This window comes from Schistosoma mansoni, chromosome W, assembly GCF_000237925.1.
Source record: "Schistosoma mansoni strain Puerto Rico chromosome W, complete genome".
Taxonomy (NCBI): Eukaryota; Metazoa; Platyhelminthes; class Trematoda; order Strigeidida; family Schistosomatidae; genus Schistosoma; species Schistosoma mansoni.
The window spans coordinates 160,075-181,483 of record NC_031502.1 but is presented as its reverse complement, the minus strand read 5'-3'; the positions used below and the strand labels follow the sequence as shown (position 1 = coordinate 181,483).

At 36.1% G+C, this 21,409-nt stretch overlaps 1 protein-coding gene across 1 annotated transcript in view; it reads right to left on the bottom strand.

Annotated features, from left to right (window-relative positions):
• Smp_175900 (putative synaptotagmin 1,2) overlaps positions 1-16,623 on the bottom strand; it is a 33,627-nt gene extending 17,004 nt beyond the window's left edge. Inside the window, exons 1-2 of the mRNA XM_018799854.1 lie at positions 16,314-16,623; positions 1,219-1,361 (exon numbers count right to left, since the gene is read on the bottom strand). Of these exons, the coding sequence (XP_018653725.1) occupies positions 1,219-1,361; positions 16,314-16,336 (166 nt within the window). The 5' untranslated portion in view covers positions 16,337-16,623. The remainder of the gene's footprint in view (positions 1-1,218; positions 1,362-16,313) is intronic.
• Positions 16,624-21,409: the final 4,786 nt, after the last annotated feature.

The window sequence follows — 21,409 nt, the reverse complement described above, 5'->3', positions numbered from 1 at the left end:
ATAACAAGTGTGAAAGTAAATTGTTTGATCACCAACTTCATGCTGATCGAATCCAATCCAGCCAATGTAAATATTTCAGTCTTGTAGTCAGTTCCGGCAAGAATAGCTTAGTAGCAATATCTAAGGATATGAAGCTGGATGATGAGTGTCTGAATCCCACATGGAGAACTAATTTCGTTAAGAATAAAGGTATGCCTAGCTGGCGAGTGCCAACTAACATGCGACTTATGTCCGGAGTTGACAGTTAGCCGCCTACAACCATCTAGCATCAAAAGTATATGATTCAAACGTGAATTTTCTACTGGATATTATTCATCAGTAAGGGTATATCCCAGCCAAGATTCAAAATCACATTGCTCAACATACTAGCCAACTACGTCCCCACTACACACTTTGCTATGTAGGTACATACTTCAATATGTATTAATGATAGTCTTTCTGGTTCTACAGTCGTTCATTCATGGATACCTTCGAAACAGACAAACTGTAGCTGAACCAGTAGGGGCCTAATGTTCAAGTTAGACCTAGGATGCTGAGTATAGTAGATAGGCTAATAGTTAAGTAATTCAACCACTATCTACCAAGAGGTTTATAGCACATGCCTCATATTGCTAACATTTGTCTTTCAGTAAAAACACGGAATCCAACACTAATGGTAATTCTCAGTTTTCGTCCTTCTTAAAACTTTATCACCAGTCTGTCTCCTCGCGTTGAAAATTACAAGTATCTCCTGAAATTTTCTGAACGAAAAGCACCAAGAGTTTATAGAAGAAATCAGGAAGACCTTAGTCATCAGTAAAGATTTTGTGTACAATCTCTTAGTCAATAAAGCTTCATGACTAACTTTCAGGTATCTCAGTATTCGTGAAAGTCATTCGGTTTTTCAACCCTTTATACGTCACATTTAGACTATGGTCATAAAAAGTCTATAGTAGCTAATTGTAATTATCTACTCTTTGAATTCAATACAACTAGCATCGCCTGTTGAAATGATGATTTATTCTGGAATCCATCAATAAATTACTTCCTAAGTTAAGTCGAAAGTATAATGATTTTGATCCCTCAATAGAATTAGAATCCAAGTATATACATCATTGGTTATTAAATGGAGCAGACAGATTACATTTATGATCTTTTGAAAATATTTAGTTTAGAAATTTTTACATTCGATCAACTAGACTGCGTAAACAATGTTAAATTTCTTTCTGTTTAACTCACCATGCATTTTTACTGCTAATTCTTTGATAAAATCATCCATTTTTTGTTTGAATTCTTCACCGGACCCTTCAACTGCAACATGGTCGTCGGGATCCACTCCATGATGTACTTTTTCATGGATAATGGGTGGTTCTGACTCCATTCTAAAATATAAAACATGACAATTTTTAAATGATTCTAAAGCATCAATTTAGACTTAGTTAATCTTACAATGGAGTGAAATTTGTTCTACAATCCAAAGTATCTTGAATATTTAAAAGTATTCCATAATAATGTACTTTAAAAATGCAACACATCTATAACTACCCCAAAAATACTATCATCAGCATTAATACAATAACTCCTGATGGTTGTAATCACAGAACAAGACTTGTATATTATACTAACATAGGATTCCTTTGACTCCATAAATTTTACATCTCTTTAAAGCGATAGTAAGTAAAGCAAAGTTTAAAATCCGAAAAATTGTGACAGTAATAACAAAACCACTATCCTCTCATCATATATAATAACTTGGTTTCATAGCCTTAACGAGTAAAACAATTTACTCACACCAGTTAGAACCTTTAGTCTATGAAATGGTGAGCATTTCAAACAAGAGAGAAACTCTAGTCCATTCGTCAGTCATTGTACAATAACTGATTACTTATTATTATTATTCAAACCACGTCTGTTGTGAGATAGGAACTCACTGAAGACAATTGGTGAACGGTTTCTCAACTTCGTGGATTGGTTGGAGTTGGGCATAAACACCATCGGATGCCGGCTTAGTGGTCTATCGTTTAAGTGCTCTGGTATGAGACTGGTAGGTCCTGAGTTCGAATCTCGCGAGGCGAGGTCGTGGATGCGCACTGCTGAGGAGTCCCATAATGGGACGAAACGGTCTTAAAGCAGTGCTTCCAGGTTTTCCATGGTGGTCTAGCTTCAAATGACTCGTGATTCCAACTATGAAATTACTAAATCTCTACAAAAACCCCTTCTGATTATTATTATTATTCCAAACTTAACTGGTGAACAATAAGTACCGGATGTAACCATTTAAGTGAATAACTCAAAATAAAAGTCAGTGAAATTAAGTTTTGGTAACTATTAATAATCAATATGAAAATCTGAAACTAGTTTTCATATCCACAGTGAACGATCATTTTGTCATAAACTGTATGCATAAGAAAACAGCTGATGTGCTCTTATGATTTCGGTTAATAATAAACACACTACGGTCAGCCGTGTTGTTACCATTCTAATCTAAAAACAGGTTACTCCTACTCGAGGTAAACGACTTCCTACCACTATTATTTGACCACTATTATTTGACTATTATTTGATGATGTTAGACAAATAAGACTTAGCTATGATTCTCTTATTGTTATACCCGAACGCCAGTCAGTCAGTCAGCTACAACGTAGGACCAGGCACATTTACGCATCGGTCCAAAATGCCATACCTCGTTAGCACAACAAGATCAACACCGGATTCACAGAAGTACTTAATTTGGTGGCGGTAGTATATAAAAGATAGGTTGTATATAAGGATATAGTACAGGAAGGAAGAAAGTTATGAAGGAATTTTAATCTCAAGGTTTAAGGGAAGATAAAGAGTGTATACACCTACGCCATTGTGATCGATTCTGAGCCATATCATCTAGAGTCTCCAACCATTGGTTACGATAGTCACGTGGACCCCAACCAAGTAGTCTGCATCTGCCAACATGGCTCAAACTAGAAGTTAGTGACTTCATGCTCTGATGCTACGTTTTGGTTTGGCCGCCCCTAACTCTCTTTCAACCATCCCCTACACCAGTCAGCATAGCGCGTCGTGGTAATAGGTGTTCAGGCATACGTAACACGTAACCTGCTTCAGTCTGGGCACCTGGGCAGTATCACAGCCCTCACACAAATCGAATGAGATTTGTGAGGCGCATATTTATCTAGTGCTTCCTTGTACCAATATTTATGTGTTTAAATAAATAAATAAATAAACACGTGGCCTAACCATCTCAGTCGATGAAGATTCATGAAGTCATGACATCAACCCGAACGAAGACTAAAAGAATGCAAAATTCCAGGAATAATTTAGGCACTATTATTATTCGAATTGTTATTGTATAATTATTAGGTAACTAGATTATTATGTATAAATTCCTTTTATCATAGGATTTCAATTGGCATATTAACTACTATTATATCATTTACTATTCTTAATTTGTTACCGATTGGTTATATGCTGTCTCCCTCATTCACGGCAACCTTTGACTCGTTCATATATAATGATAATTTTTTCATTTTATGGTTTGATGTGGTCTAGTAAGCCTGAATACGAACCACATCTGTTTAAAATATAAGATAACTGAGGTTGGCCAGAAAGAGAGGAGCTGCCAGATCATGAACAAATATGGGCTTAGGAGTTGGCTAAAGGTTACTAATGCCAATCGGATGTATAATTGGTCAACTCAGAGATACGAAGTTGTACTAATCGGAATTCTGATTAACGGTTTTATCACCGAAAGACATAACTTTGATAAGGTTCACTAGTGATGAAAACCTTATATTTCTCTCTTAATAAGTCGTCTTTGATTAATATGAGATATTTTCATAGTTTAAATCATGAGTTAATTGAAGCTAGACCACCATGGAAAACCTGGAGGCACTGGACGGCCGTTTCGTCTTATTTTGGGACTCCTCAGCAGTGCGCATACACGATCCCGACTGGTGAGATTCGAACCCAGGACCTACCAGTCTCGCGCCAGAGCCCTTAACCATTAGACCACTGAGCCGGCCGTCATCCAACAGTGTTAATATCTAACTTCAACTGATCCACGAAATTGAGCAACCGTTCACCGATTGTTTCCAGTGAGTTGATATCTCACAACAGACGTGGTTTGAACTCCACTGGTCACTGCTTCTCACTAGAACTCCTAGATTTACCTCTCGAAGTCGGTCACTAGTGAGCATATTATTATTATTATTATTATTATTATTATCAGAAGATTTAGGATTTAGTATTTTCATAGTTGAAAGCATGAGTCAATTGAAGCTAGACCACCATGGGAAACCTGGAAGCACTGGACGGCCGTTTCATCCTATTATGTGACTCCTCAGCAGTGCGTATCCACGATCCCAACTTATTAGTTATAGTATCTCACACTCACAGACACTTTTTGGCTTGATCTTGTATAACTTTTATTTTCTATTTTGTGGTATGATGTGGTCTGATTTGTTTGTATGCCTGAAATACAGGATTCATATAGAGGAGGCTGATTTTGGTGTATTAGACTAAACCGGCTGAATTAAGCGAGAAGCTACTATCTCAGTGGATCAATAAGGACTCAGAGTTGACTCTAGGCTACTTGTTCTGATTTATGCGTCTTTGCTCTGATCAATAAGTCGGTGCTTTAATTGGCGATAAGTCACATGATATATTCAAAGGGTCATCAGAACCTATACAGTAACTGTTTGATTTTTCAAATAATTACTTTGATCATTATAATGTAGGAATAAGAATTTTCCTTATTCTATTTATGTATACTTGGTTTTCAATGATAAATACAATCAATGTTACGAGACATGAACGACATTAATAGTTAAATACTGGAATAAGGTCATTTGTCTGACGAATGAGGCTTTCAAACTGGATTTGAGCGTTCCAATCATTAATGTTAGCAGATGTACTACAAAATTTAGGACCAAAGGATATGTTTTCAATTACTCAAGCATAACAATATCGACTATTCAGCTACAAGCATTATCCTTTGGTCCTGAATGTTGTAGTACGTCTCCTAACATTAATGAATTGAACGCTAAAATCCAGTTAGTTAAATTTTGTGTATATGTCTAAATTAAAACTTTAATAAGATCGAAGTTGAAAACTGATAAAATCCTACTGATGTTTAGTGAAAACATTATGGATTAAAAAAAGAAGAAGATATGATTGGAATCATTATAATGTAAATGGTATAGGTAATATTTTTATCAGAAGGGGTTTTGTGGATGTTATATTAATTTTTAATAGTTGAGACATTGATGGATATGTCGCTCAATTTCGTGGATCGGTTGAAGTTAAACATTAACACCGGTGAATGCCGGCAGGCTCAGTGGTCTAGAGGTTAAGTGCTCGCGCGCGAAACTGATAAGTCCGGGTTTCGGACCTCGTGAGGCGGGATCGTGGATGAGCACTGCTGAGGCGTCCCATAATAGGACGAAACGGCCATCCAGTGCTTCCAGGTTTTCAATGGTGGTCTAGCTTTAATTGATTCATGATCTCAACTATTAAAAATTAATATATTTAGTTTTACATCTTCACTAAATTAAACAGTTGAAACAGTTGTAGGTATTATTACCATGGCTTAACTTGATAATTTCGAATAAATTGAGCATTGGGTAGATTATTGTAAATAAAAATAATATATTTGTGGATGTCCAAATGAGTAGAAAAATTAGATTTTCTGACGTTTCGTGACTCAGTGTAAGCCACTTCTTCAAAGAATAAATAACCAAATTAACATTGATCCAAGTTTAAATAGTACAACGGAACAACACGAATATTAGGTGCGATCAATCAAAAAACAGGTCCGAATAAAGCAGTGTCATGTCATTTCGGTCAAGGTAATTCATAAGAGACATGTATGTTAATTTGTATGTATATATGTGTGCACTGTTAAGGATGAAAAGTGTGTGACTTTTATAAGGACAAAGGATAGAGTTTAATTTGTAACGTAATAGTGTGAATTGTAAATAATATCAGACTAGGTGACTAGGATAGATGGTAGGATGTATGGTAAGGCCTTCCTTTCAATTGAGAGCAGTAGGATTAAGCATTACATGGAACGCTTCAGCTACTCTCCTTTCTTTATAATTGGAGTGGATCTCTTCGGATACCCTGAACGAGATTGAAGAGAGGAGGAACAAGAAGACTGTGATCAACAACAACCGAACAAGAACAGAGAAAATCAAGGCACAAGCTGAATACGCAGGAGCAAACAAGTAAGTGGAGAGGAGTGTTAGAGCCGACAAGCAGAAATACGTGGAAGACCGAGCAGCGACATCAGGAAGAGCTGCAAGACAAGGAAATATGAAACAACCATATGACACAAAAAAGAAACTAGCAGGGAAATATAGTAAACCAGAAAGGCCGATCAAAGACGAAGAAGGCAAGACAATCACTGAGATTCAAGAACAGCGGAATAGGTGGGTAGAGCACTTTGAAGAGCTATTGAATAGGCCAGTTCGACAGAACCTGCTGGACAGAAGCAGCACACACAGACATTTCTATAGATTCCATCCCGCTAACAATCGAATAGACCGGCATGGCCACCAGACAAGTGAAGAGTGGGAAAGCAGCACGACCAGACAACATACTACCCACCCAAGCACTGAAGTTAGACACAGAAGTAGATGCAAACATGCTCCACATTCTACTTAGAAGGATTTAGGAGGAAGGATAAGTGCTAACAAACTGGAAAGAAGGATACCTCATCAAGATGCAAAAGAAAGGTCTGGGCAAGTAAGAGAACTATGGAGACATCACACTAATATATGTATCAGGAAAAGTCTTCAACTGTGCTGTTGAACCGAACGAAAGACTCAGTAGACGCACAACTTCAATATAAACAGACCGGGTTCTGTAAGGATCGGTTGTTCACAGATCAAATTGAGACACTATGGATCATCGTTGGACAATCAATTGAATGGAATTCGTCACTACACATCAACTTCCTTGACTTTGAGAAAGCATTTGACAGTGTGGATAGAAGGACCTCATGGGACATTATTCGGCATTCTGGTGTACGTGAAAAGTCATCACCATCATAAGGGATTCATAAGACGGACTACACTGTAAGGTTGTATATTTAGGACAGTTAACAGATGCATTTCAAGTGAAGGCCGGAATCACACAAGGCTGCCTACTCTCACATTTTTCTTTCTTTAGGTGGTTGACTGGATTATGAAGACCTGGACATCTGACGGGAAGCACGGAATACAATGGATAGCTTGCTTTTAACTAGACGATTTGTATTTTTATCCCATACACACGACCGAATTCAGGTCGAGACAACCATTGTAGCAGCAGCCTCTGAATCAGTAGACCTCAACATACACAAGGGGAAAAATAAGATCCTCAAATACAACACGGAGAACACCAACCCAACCACACTTTATGGGGAAACTCTGGAAGATGTGGAAGCATTAACGTATCTGGTCAGCATCATCGATGAAAAGGGAGGATATGATGCTGATGTAAATGTCCAGACTGGCAAAGCGAGGACAGCATTCTTAAAGTTGAAGAACATATGGAACTCAAAACAATTGTCAACCAATATCAAAGTCAGAATTTTCAATACGAACGTCAATATACTTCTACTGTACATAAGTTATACTTGGAGAATCACCACAGTCGTCATCAGAAAGTACAATTTTCTACGCAAGATACTCAATGCCTGTTGATCGGATACCATGTGCAACAGCCTATTGTGGTAGAGAACAATCCAGTTTCTATCTGAAGAAGAATATAGGAACAGACGTTGGAAGTGGATAGGACATACATTGTAGAAATCATCAAACTGCATTATTAAGTAAGTGCTTACTTGAAACCCTGAGGGGAAACGAACAAGAGGAAGGCCAAAATGCACTCTGTATCGAAAACTGGGAGGAGATATTAAAAGAATGAATAGCAACTGAAAAGAACTGGAAAGGATTGGCCAGGACAGAGTTGGACGGAGAATGTTGTGAGGACTTCCGTGAGGGGTAACATTCGCTAGTAAGTTTATCAATGTCATTTTACTTAATAGTAAAGTAAATGATTTGAAATTTAGTCAGACACCATTTAAAGTTCTCGAAATCCGTAGACTCATTAGTCGCCATTTTGTATTGCATGAAACAATATCACTTTATGTGAAATGTTATTCGTCAAAAATACTCTGTACTCCAGGGAAGAAAACTGGAGTATAAATTTTAAAAACTATCAGTTTAATAAAAATGATAATTAATATAGTTTCCTAAATGATAGTTTTGGCAAATAATGGTTACATTTAATTATCAGAAGGATGCATATGTACACCTTCAAACACCCCCAAATGCCCTGGTACGGCCGAGAGTGGGGAGAGTACGCTCTCCCTCTCCAAATGCTCTCATATGGCCACACGTATATAGCCTCTAACAGGGAAGTCCTACTCACTGCCTTCTCGTGGCGGGGGTGTTGTTTACGAAAGTGAGAGGACGAAAAGCGAATGTCCGGAGCTTTAATCGGGTCGGTGGACATGGAAAGTCCACCTAGTAGAGTTGGAAAACCATGATTCCAAACCAATGGTGCACATGAGCTCCAGTATCCTGAGAGAACAAATGGCGTATGAACCAATTGTTGGTCACCGCCTACCATGGGACTGCATCTCCTTACGATGCTCCACTGTCTTGTGGGTTAGACCTTTAGGTCGAAGGCTCGGGGTATGGCCCCCTAAGAAAACCATCTGCTTCAGTTTGGGCACCTGGGGAGTATCACAGCGCCCACACAAATCTCTTTTGATTTGTGCGGCACATATTTATCTGGTGCTTCCTTGTACCAATATTTATGTGTTTAAATAAAATAAAATAAATAACACCTTCAAACTGATCATAATTTTTTATGAGAACTGTCATGGTTTGGCAACAACACTTCATTCAGATGAGATCAGGAAAAATTATCAAAGTTTAACAACATCAATTAAATGAATAGAATCTGATCAATCTATTCACTGATTGAGTGTAAATATCTTTCATTCTACTCTGTTACTTTTTTTTGCATCATTCCTCATATGATTACAATTTATCTCATTGATCTATGCAGCCAATTTCGCTTAGTAATCATGAAACTGTCAATATTCTTATTTTAATAGTATTTTTAACATTTATGTTTCATTATATAGTTGAAATCATGAGTCAATTGAAGCTAGACCACCATGGAAAACCTGGAGACACTGGACGGCCGTTTCGTCCTACTGTGGGACTCCTCAGCAGTGCGCATCCACGATCCCGCCTCGCGAGTGAGATTCGAACCCAAGACCTATCAATCTCGCACCAGAGCGCTTAACCTCTAGGCCACTGAGCCGGCATTCAACGGTATTAATGTCTAACTTCAACTAATCCATGAAATTGAGCAACCGTTCACCAATTGTCTTCAGTGAGTTGATATCTCCCAACTGAACTGGTTGAACTCCACTGGTCACTGCTTCTTACTAGACCTCCAGGAAATACCTCATGGAGTCAGTCACTAGTGAGCATATGACCATTAAGAGAAGAGGGTTTTGTGGAGATTTTAGTAATTTTTTATATAGTTGAAATCATGAGTCAATTGAAGCTAAATCTCAACTATATATAAAAAAGTAGTCGGTTTCATTAATCAGTTCATCTTATTACCCTGATTTTATCTTTGTTTAAATTTAAGAAGGAAATTAAATGAATGAAAATGTATCAATAACCATTTAGAAGAAAGACAATCTAAACTAACATGCCTTATCCATTCACAACTTTTTGAGTACACTACAAACATCTTTCATATCGAAAAGTTCTTACTTATATTCTAATCAATAACAATATTCTTTCTCAAGTGTTTTATTATTGGTTAATGAAGTATGTTCTTCTCTCTGCTACCATTCATTTATCATATGGTCAATGCTTGAAACTATGATCGTTAGTTAATGAATGGGATAAATTAGTAACTGATTAGGGTTTATTTAAAATACTTTCCTAGTCAATAAGACAAAATAACTAAAAGGTCTTTGAGTTCAAAATACTTTAGGAATTCGGTATCGAAAAGATTATACATAAAGGTTTATTGTATGAATGCTTCTGTATTAATGTCGATTTCATAGATATGAATTTCATTAGTTTGTGACTGGAATTAAGATTTAGGGAACAGGTTTTTATATAGTATACATTAGCTGTGTGTACCTTAATCCAAGCATGTTGACGTTACTGATGAGATTGAAATATATGATTCATCAGAACGTAAACAGATTCTTAGATTCTATCTCTTTAGTATTACTGAATAAGGATTAAAAGGAAGAGACTTAAGCTTTTCCTCGATCATGAAGGGAAACACACTGTACAGCTATATCATAGAATGAAAATCAACTTTGAAGCCTTTAACTAATTATTCTGGGTTTACTCATAAAACACTCTTTACTATTAACCTTTTTCCTAATATGATACATTATGCTTGACTCAACTCTTGATTCAAATCCTTAAGACAACTTCTGAAGTAATTAGACTTATGACTATATTGAAGATGGATACGAATTGTGATAATAAGAGATTATCAACTTGACATTCGACTTATGACCTATCTTCAGTTTACTGGACCAATAGACACAGCTATCATCTACGTAACCACAATGCAAGAGAAAAAAAAGAGAAAATCGTTTTTTAAACGTGTTAATTGTACCCCGACGCAAACAAACGAAAGCAGTATTTGCAGATTAACTGTGTTGATATCTAAAGTGTTACCAAAAGGGTGATAAGTCTTCTAATTGAACGTTAAGTTCGGTTCCTAAGCTCTTCTATTAACGACCAGGCTTAATCTACACAGCGACTTGAACACGAGAGAAAAGGCGTGAAATATGGAAGAAACGTCTTACTCCATGGTTCGTTTGTGTACAGAGAATCTAGGGTATTTATGGCATTTTAGATGGCCTTGGACTTTCGGAAAATTCTGGAACGCTATTAAACATAGTAGCAGTATAGGTAATCATTCAATCAGAAGTGGGACAAGTAATTTTTCACTTTCTTGATATTTCTGGCAAATCTTTTATTGAGTGTCAATTGGATTAGATGTTCCCCAGCGTTTTCAGAACCTATTCTGGCTTTTCTCGAGGAATTTTCTGGATCCCAGCAACAAGGGCGATAACATCACTATTTTGAGTAGAGTACAGATATATAATTTACAGCTACACTTGTTACGAAAAGATTGAAATTTCATTCTAGCAACTTATGTTCAGAAGAAAAAGAGACCTGAGAGCCCGGTTATTGCTTTTTTCAAGAACTATTGTGTCTGGCAGAAGTATAGCAAAGGGGTGAGCTGAAAACAACCTTAATGAATCTTTAGATAATTCTTAGACAGTCAGAAAACATCTTTGTAAATGGATAATTTTTGGCAAAGAAAACAATAGCGTTTCAAAGCGTAGACAGATTTCACACATCCTATTGTGACGAAAACTATTTTTTGTTATCATTTTAAACGTTCTTAGCATTATGCAAAGATCCTTACACTTCTCATCATACCTGTTATTTGAATGTTGTGAAAAACGTAAAAGTAGCACTCTCGATTCTGATTGGTCTGTCAGCATACCATAGTTTTACCGTGTATCTATTAGTGTTAAGTTCCATAGATCATTAATAGAACATGAAAGAATAGTTTATGCATTATTTTGAAAGGACTGAGTGAAATATTCTACTAGAAAGTACTAAACAATTAATATTTCCACATTTTACATTAAATATGCTACTAAATTTCGGTGTGAAAGGGTTTGATTTGATTGAATCAAACTGAATGATACATGTGTTAGGTGGATAATTGAAAGTATTCAATAGGAAGATCTAAATTAAGCTGTTTGCGTATCATTTACTAAGATAGTGTATGGATGACCTAACTGCTATTACTAGCTTCAGTATTGGCATCGAGAGCGTCCGATACCAGGTTTAAATATATCCCTGAGAAGTCATTTCGGTGATACTGTAGTGAAGGAAAACACAGGTGAGGACAACCGATTATGTGTTTAGCACAAATTACAAAGTTGCTTCATAAAGTAGGAAAAGCAAACTCTGATACTTCATTTGCAAAAATGTTCATTAATTGTCTCAGGCTTCATTGTCTCTTGATTTTCACACCAATTGCTTTCTGTTTCTTTTCTTCCCTTCTCAATTTTCTCAATCTTCTGCTGCCAGATATTCTATTCCCGATTCACGGTATATACTACTTATGTTGATATAAGTAGCCCACACCACAATACCAAAAATGGAGCTGGTTGGTGTGATTTCTCTTCTTCAGATGTATTATGGCTCTTCGGGTTACAACTAACTTTTATCAATGATAGACTATGACCTTGTATTTTGTTGATGACCCTAATTCACTGGGTAATAAACTCTATAAACGAAGGTTCGTTGAAGTGGTATTTTGGTGAATGATTTAATTTAGATGTTAAATTTGTAACAGAGTGTTCTCAGTGGGGGATAACAGTTGTTTCGTAACAGTGGGCACCCGCGGCCTCATCTGAGATAGAGATAAGGACCTTAACATGTTGAAACGAACCATTATAAAAACAGTCAGCCGGCGTCCAAATAAAGTTAATCTGTTATAAATACAACCTACGAAATATTTTACTGGATTTGAAGGACTTCTGGAATGTATTTCAGGTCAAATACTTATAAGAGTACTCGGCTGTTCATCAGTTTATATAACAAACAGATAGAGGATTGATCCGATTATTATCTTACTAGGCAAAGACCTAGCTGAATATTTGACTAGTCGTCAGTAATTTCCATTTTTCTAATCTTAAAAAAAACATTGAGTGACTCTCAAGTGTATTCATTACTGAATAACATAATTACAAAAATCAATATTTGTAGTCATTAGTACTTCTTGATTACTTATCATTCATTGTTTCCCGAATCCAACTTAACTTTAGTGTCATTCTGAAATGAAACTCCAGTGAAGCAGTTTTTAATTGGATAGTGAAATGTACTATTCTAAACTTTTCCTAGTTTACATATGACACAGTGATTTGGCGTGTTGTTGTCTGTGTTACTGATTTATTTTCAGTCAGTTAGCGTACTGCTGAGGAGTCTCATACTAGGATGAAACGGCTGTCCAGTGCTTCCAAGATTTCAGTGGTGACTTTACTTTGATCGGTGCATGATTTCAACGAAACCCTGTTTTAATTAGACTCAGAGCGATATCAAAACGCTATTAATTCTGTCAAGATCAATCCGTGAAAAACAAAGTGTAAATCAAACAAGTTTTAAAGCTATAAAACTTACTGTAGAATATTTTTCGATACTGACTATTTCAAATTATCCTATAGTATTCATCATGTTAGATGGAAGCGATATGTGTTAGTTGACCGATTAGATTTTGAATTGCTACACGTTCAAATAGTCAAAATGTCTGTAACATTTTTCAAGTTATCTTTGATAGCATAATGCCATCTTGACTAATATAAATTTTATAAAAGGGCGGTGAGACTGTGCTGTGTACTACTGATGTTCACTGATATAAGTAGTATGTATCACTAGTTGAAAGTGGAATACCTGGCTTCAGATGGGTGAGAAAATTGAAGAGAAGAGAACGAGAACAGGGAGCGATTGATATGAAAACGAAGGAACAACAAAGTCCGAGACGATTTATGGATATCTTACAAATGAAGCGTTTACTGTATGGTTCTCAGATCTTACCGAGATCTTCTGTAATGTTGTATTCGAATACATTTGATTGTTCCCGCCTGTGTTCTCGCTGCCTTATAACGAAGATTATTATCAGGATAAATTAAAATTTTATCAAACATTACTCTGTAATTATATACGGTGGGAGTATAATTTGCAGATGACCTTTGAGTGATGCTGAAGTGACCTTGAGAACGTCCAACTACTAACTAGGACTAAACGAGGATTATAAACTATTGTGAGGAATTAGAATTATGATTTACAGTTGATGGTTAGGGTAAGGAATTAGATTTAAGGTTTTCATCACGAACTGATGCTAGCTAAAAGGTCAAAATGATATTTAGCCAAATGAATGATTGGATTTCGCGCCAGAATCCGTGTTCTGTTATCTTATATCTGATTGGCTTGTCTATAAATCATAGTCTCGTCGATCAAATCGCCAAAAGCACCACAACGACAAAATTAAATCTACGTTCTAAGTCATTTTCTCTTTGGATTTGATTTAGATTATTTCAAATCAGTTAAGCAAAAATATGGAGTAAAGATAATGATTGATGGATTGAAAAATGGTTTTCCCTAATTTACAATAACTAAAAAAATTATTCGACAGATGAGTTACGCTAGTTGCTACAAGATAGAACATCAACAGAATATTAAAGATATAGTCAATTGCAATCATCTGCCCGTAGTTCGAAATAATATTTCTAAATAGAATCCGGAATAAAAAAACCTTAACCTCAAATATTCGATTACTGATAATTATTCTAAAGGTGAAATATTCCTATATACAACTGATCATAAGGTAAACAGATTGAAGATGCTGTGGCGATTCCAGTCAGCTAAAACGGCTGAACATAACAATTGAGAGTAAAAACAATAATCAGAATAGCTAAGGCTTAATAGTGTAAGGTTAATAAGTTATTTCAATTATAATAGTTGAGATCATGAGTCATTTGAAGCTAAACCACCATGGAAAACCTGGAAGCGCTGGACAGCCATTTCGTCCTACTGTGGGACTTCTCAGCAGTGCGCATCCACGATCCTGCCTCTCGAGATTCGAACCCAGGATCTATCGGTTTCGCGCGCGAGCACTTAACCTCTAGACCACTGAGCAGGCATCCAACGGTGTTTAATACATACAAATAAAGTAGATGACGTTATAACATATAATAATGATCAAATAATTAATCATAATTGATACTCAAGACTAGTTTAAAGTTTAAGTTTCAGCTAGATAAACTAAAATATCAGTTTTCTGATTGTTTCCTGATGAGAATCAGAGAATAAAATCATATTAATTTATTCATTACCTTAATCCTGGTTCATTTTCTTTAAACAACAGTCAAAATAAACTGATACACAACCACAAAAGATACAACTATGACACAAAATTATGCTAAAAAACAAAACAAACAGCTAAATTAACGTACGACATTCAAAGTATTGAAACACTAGACTTTATTTAAGAATAACTTCATTATTGTCGAAAAGTCTACTTCAGTCTACTTCAGTCACTTCAGTTTTTCGTAGATTTATTCTTAAGTTTCTTTAATGATCGCAAGCATGGGTATAAGTACTTATCTACCAAGTCCCTTTTTACTGAAATTATTTTTCTGTTCCTTGTTATAAAAGAAAAAGTAACATCTGTATACCTGATGAACACTTTCCTTTCATTTTTCGAAGAAAATTATTTCTATCAGACAATTTTATGATAATTCCGTTCAAGTTTCAAGATATTTCTAAACATCATATGTGTTACAAACGTCTGAGAACTGTATTCTTCTTGTTTGCATTATTCAATTTTTAAAGGTTAGCGCTCCGCAGACTCGATATTTGACGTAGAGCGTGGCACAGACCTCATAAAAAAAAGAAACTGGAACGGCGAGCAGAATCACTGTAAGAACCACTGCTTTAAAGGGGGGGACGAGTGTGGTTTGTGCTACTTATATCGACATAAGTAGTATATAACTCTAGTCAGGAGTAGAAAGTTAAGAAGATCAAAGAAAAAAGAACTAAAACAATGAATGATTGATATGGAATCAAAAGAACAATAAATTCTGAGACAATTGACTGATATCTATAAAAGGAACAGTCAAGTTTGAGAAAATTGATTGACATTTCGCAATTGAAGTATTTACTGTATGATTCTCAGATATTACTAAGATGTTCTGTAACTTTGTGTTTAAATACACTCGATTGTCCCACACGTCTTCTCATTCACTACAATACATAACGACTAGATGTGAGATCAAACTCAAGACTTCAAAGTTTCACAATGAGCTCATTTCAATTTATGATGAATATAAAAAAGATTTAAGATTATTTTCATTATTATCAGAATGGGTTTTGTGGAGATTTCAGTATTTTCATAGTTGAAAGCGTTAGTCAATTGAAGCCAGATAACCAGGGGAAACCTGGAAGCAATGACCGCCGTTTCGTCCTATTGTGGGACTCCTCAATGTCAGTGCACATCCACGATCCCGCACTCGCGAGATTCGAACCCAGGACCTACCAGTCTCGAGCCAGAGCACTTAACCTCTAGACCACTGAGCCTGCCGGTATCCAACGGTGTTAATGTCTATCATCAACTGATCGACGAAGTTGAGCAACCGTTCTCCACAAAACCCCTCCTGATATTATACATATATATTATTATTTATACAATTAATCAACATTATATATCAAACTTACGGTGATACAGTTTCTTCTGGCATTTATCAATGTGAATTAAACTGTTTGTTTGGATTTTTTTATCCTAATAAATACATTAAAATATGTCCCGTTGATAAATTTGAATAATGGTAGAAACCAAATGATGTATAAGTTTATCCTTTATTATTTGAAACAAAAAAGCGTTTCTTTTTTTTTGGTTGTTGCCGTCGTTGCTGTTGTTGTCGTTGTTGTTGTTGTTGTTGTTGTTGTTGCTGGGGCAAACACTACTACTAATGTAATTTATTAAATTTACTATAAAAATTATAAAAATTTACATTAAGATAGATAGATACTTTTAAAAAAAAAAGAATCACTAACTCTAATAATAGTTTCCAACGTCATTTATCATTTGCCCAGCCCAATTTTAATCAATACAACCAATCAAAATAAACTATTTTCTTGAAAGGTATGTATGTATGATTATATATATATATATTAGAATTTAAAAGAGTTAATCAATACTTTAAAGGTCATATCTCTCTATATGAGTTTGTTTTTTTTTATTTTTTTTATTTTTAAGTTTATCACTCCTTTCATTCTTATAGTAGAGTAACAATCTCCTCTCTTATTAATCAATAATATAGAAAATTTTTTTCTCCCCCCTTCCTATCTGTATATGTTATTACGTCTATCCTAATCATATATATATATATATATATAGAAGAATGAATTTGATTCATAGGGGGGGGAATTTCTAATAAGATTGAGTGGGAGGTTTTTTTTTCTTTCGATATAACATTATCTGCCTGATTATTTTGATTAGCTGACAGGATCAGTTATTTTTTTTTAATTTTTTTTTGAAAAAATTGTCTTGAATAGTTGGATTCATGAGTCGATTGAAGGTAGAGCATCATGGGAAAACTTGAAATCATGAGACAGGTGTTTTATCCTGGGTATGGGACTAGTGAGCTATGTGAGACCATGATCCCGTACATGGAATTCGAATCCAGGATATTCGATCTCACGAGTGAACACTTAACCTCTAGACTACTGAGATGATATCCAACGGTGTTAATGTCTAACTTCAACTAATCCATGATATTGCATCACCGTCCACCATTGTCTTCAATAAGTAACTGTCTCACAACAGACACGCCGAACTTCATTTGTTACTATTTTTCACTAGAACTTCAGGAAATACCTCTTGAATACAGTTACTAGTGAGCATCCTGATTTTCCATGGTGGTTTAGCTTTAATCGACTAATTAATTCAACTACTGAATTACTACAATCTCCATAAAACCTCCTATGTGACATAAATATCTTTCTTAAAATAATAAAAAAACTAAGATAAGGTAAGAGAAGTCTTTATTTATTTATTTAAACACATAAATATTGGTACATGGGGGCACCAGATAGATATGCGCCACACAAATCTCATTCGATTTGTGTGAGGGCTGTGATACTGCCCAGGTGCCCAAACTGAAACAGGTGATTTTCCTAGGGGGCCACACCTCGAGCCTTTGACCTAAAGATCTGATCCACAAGGCAGTTGAGCATCGTGAGGAGATGCAGTCCCATGGTAGGCGGTGACCAATGATTGATTCGTACGCCATTTGTTCCCTCAGGATACTGGAGCTCATGTGCACCATTGGTTTGGAATCATGGTTTTCCAACTCACCTAGGTGGAGTTTCCATGTCCACCGACCCGGTTAAAGCTCCGGACATTCCTTTTTGGTCCTCTCAATTTCGTGAAGAACACCCCCGCCACGAGAAGGCAGTGAGTAGGACTTCCCTGTTAGAGGCTATATACGCGTGGCCATATGAGAGCATTTGGAGAGGGAGAGCGTACTCTCCCCACTCACGACCGTACCAGGGGATTCAGCGAAGAAAATCTTTTTTTTTGATGAAATCATTTACTTAATTTGTACATTCGTATTTATAGTTGTATGGTAGATATTTATGTCTATAGAAAGATATCTGTCATATATATCAAGTGGACAATTATCTTTCATAATTCTGACCTGTAAATTATTTTCGTCCTTCTGTTTTTCGCTTTATCCCACTCTCCTGATTTTTACGCAACTTCATTTGGTATTTGAAGTCTAGAATCACTTTATAATCTAATCTTTTCTATTCTTCTATAGACATACATTAGTCATACAACTATAAATACAAATGTACAGCTTAAGGAAATGATTTCGTCGAAAAGAAAATTTTCTTCACTAGATTCTCTTTATATTGATTCAGTAACATACCGGATTATCTTAAGCGCTTAAGTACTCTAATGTTTGGTAACATGACTGCTGACAATCGATATTATTAAAAAACAACAAGTGTATCTATGATGAAACCAAAACCTGATTCATTGTTTTTCTGGTTCATACATGTATTGAGTACTTAATCTAGTTGTTTATCTGACAAAAGATAAAAATCATATTTAACCTCTTAATTACCTTCGAAGGCAATATTGTTTATTTCGTCAAGTTAGGTTAGTAAAACTAACTATAAGGCGAGGTCCCACTTGAATTTCTATCAGACGTTTTAATAATGTAAGTATCTATGTTGGGAACATGAATTCAAATAGTCCCAGGTCAGCTTCTTTATTCCACTTTAATACCTAACCGAGGTTGGGAGATTACTAACATTAATTATTTGATAAAATGCACCTGGAGCCCCTCTGGGGCTACTGCCGATCCCAAGCCTGGACAAAGGAGGAGGGTTGGGTATAGCGTTAGCAACCCCATCCTGTAGAAAACTAACTCGCTAAAAAACGTCAATCAGAAGAAAATAATTCAAACCATTTAAAATCCGTCCTGGGAGTTAGAAGGTCTTCATTTAGAGGAGTTATGAAGTCTCATTATGAAAGCAGAGTTCCTTCGGGAGTCACGAGTTTCATGCCCCTTCTGACAACCAGAGCAACCATTAATTTAGGTACATGGAATGTTAGTACAATGTGGGAGACCGAGCGATTCATCCAAATTGCTTCAGAAATAAAAAGATACAACGTGAAGGTGCATGGAATCAGTGAAACATAATAAACTTAGTAAAAATCTTCAATATGTGATCCACAGCTTGTCCCGTAGACCTCGATCTTGATTGGTTATTATTGACCTTTAACATGTCGTTGTCTACTTTATTTTGGTTGTATTTCCTATTGATTTGATTCTTAGTCTCATATTTGTCCATGATTTTTCTAATTGGTTGATAGATTCGGTCGATTTCAATGTTTTTGTTGATTGCCGATCAACCTGAGTGCCAAGCTTCTAAAAATTCTCCGGTGTTCTTAGAGCTGATCAAAGTCAAACAACTGTTGAAAACCTGGAAGCACTGGACAGTCCCTGATTTCAATGAAATTCAGCAGTCTCAATTACTCCATAATGATAGTTATCATGTACTCACTAGTGACTAGCTTCGAGAGGAAGTTTTCTGAGTTCTAACCAGAAACAGTGACCAGTATATGTAACCGTGTCAAGCGTGAGGAAGGTACCCATCGAAGACAATGGAAGATATCTGCGTAGTATGGTGGATTGATTGACATCAACACCGTTGGATGCCGGCTCCATGGTCTATGGGTTGAGCATCGACGTGCAGGACCCAAAGTCCTGGGTTAGATTCCTGCGTACAGGGTTGTGTATGACCACAATACTCAGTAAGAGAGTTATTCATATATAGCGAAAATCAAATGTAACTAAACAATGAACATAGGCGTTAAAAGATCTAATAATAGAACATGTATTTATTTTTTAATGTATTGATAAGTAAGTAATAGAATAAAAGATAAATTTAGGATTTAGTTAAAAATGCATTGGATAAATATACATTACGACGAATAACATTAGGGTCACGTCGATTTTTTTTTTAATAAATTTTTTTTGTCCCCCTTAATCAAAAAATTTTCATCCCATTTTCCAATTTTTTCAATCCGTTTCGTCCAATGAAATTCTTAGTTGTAAATGCGTTATAATTGGTTATGTAATTCTTGAAATTCGTATAAAAGCTCTGTACTTATCAATATAGATAATTTTCTTCACAATATGGACGTCAGTAACGCGCAAATTAGAGGCTCCGTTGTTCCTCACGTAGTCACAGAAACGGAAAATGTATTTTTGAATACATTGTATCTGGTAGCGTTTGCATCACTGGGAGCGTTAAAGAGCGCCATTAGAACTTATGAAATAGCAACGTACTGCCATTATGCGGTGAGAGATTCTCATTCCCATGGAGATCGGAAGCCGTATATTAAATTTGTATGTTGGAGAAAGAGATATAAAACACCAAGCGGTTCTTCGCAGCCGATTAGACGAAGGAGGTAATTTGATTAGTGTTATTATATTGTTCATTGAGGACTTCAATGGACACACAATGTCCGGCCTTCATCTTTTGTAAGTTTCTTGAAGGTTATTGGACTGTTGTTCGTGGGAATGTGCATCACAATCACGAGTGCAATTCCCTGAGGTACGTCTGTAACACATGGATGCGCCGATTAACGGCGGCGGAATTGGAAACAGTGAAGCCACTGTTGATATCTGGAACACCAGCATTCAATGTTATACACTATGCGTACCAATCCTATGGGAAACGTCTTACTGCTCAAGATGTTTTCAATATGCTATAGCTGCTGCCATAACGCAGGTGTATCCCAATTCACACCACCTTTTGTGCCGCGTGCACTTGCTTCGAAATGTCATCAAGAGGGTAAGCTTTCCTTTCTTTAGAATTAACCCACTCATCGTATTCGTAGAGGCTACGAACTGATCTTCAAATATTCTACCGTCTTATGGTAACAAGAAATGTGGAAAGGTAAATCGAAATATGCTTTACAATGTTTTGTAGCTTCCAACGGTATGTGCCATTTGTCGAAGCAGCAGACGGAAATTTCTACCAATATTTGAGAGATCAGTTATTGTCCAAAAAGCACAAGTGGTCGAACGCTTTTAGACCATCTGCAATGCTAGATCAAAGCAATACAAATTTCGTTGAGACGACAAATCGAATTTTAAAGTTGCATAAGCTGAGCAGAAGAACACCCGTGTTCAGATCGATATTTAGTGTTCTGCTTCGCACTGGATATTGGATAGAAGCTAGAGTTCAAAAGTACTCCAGTTGCTTTACGATGGATTACCTACTACCAT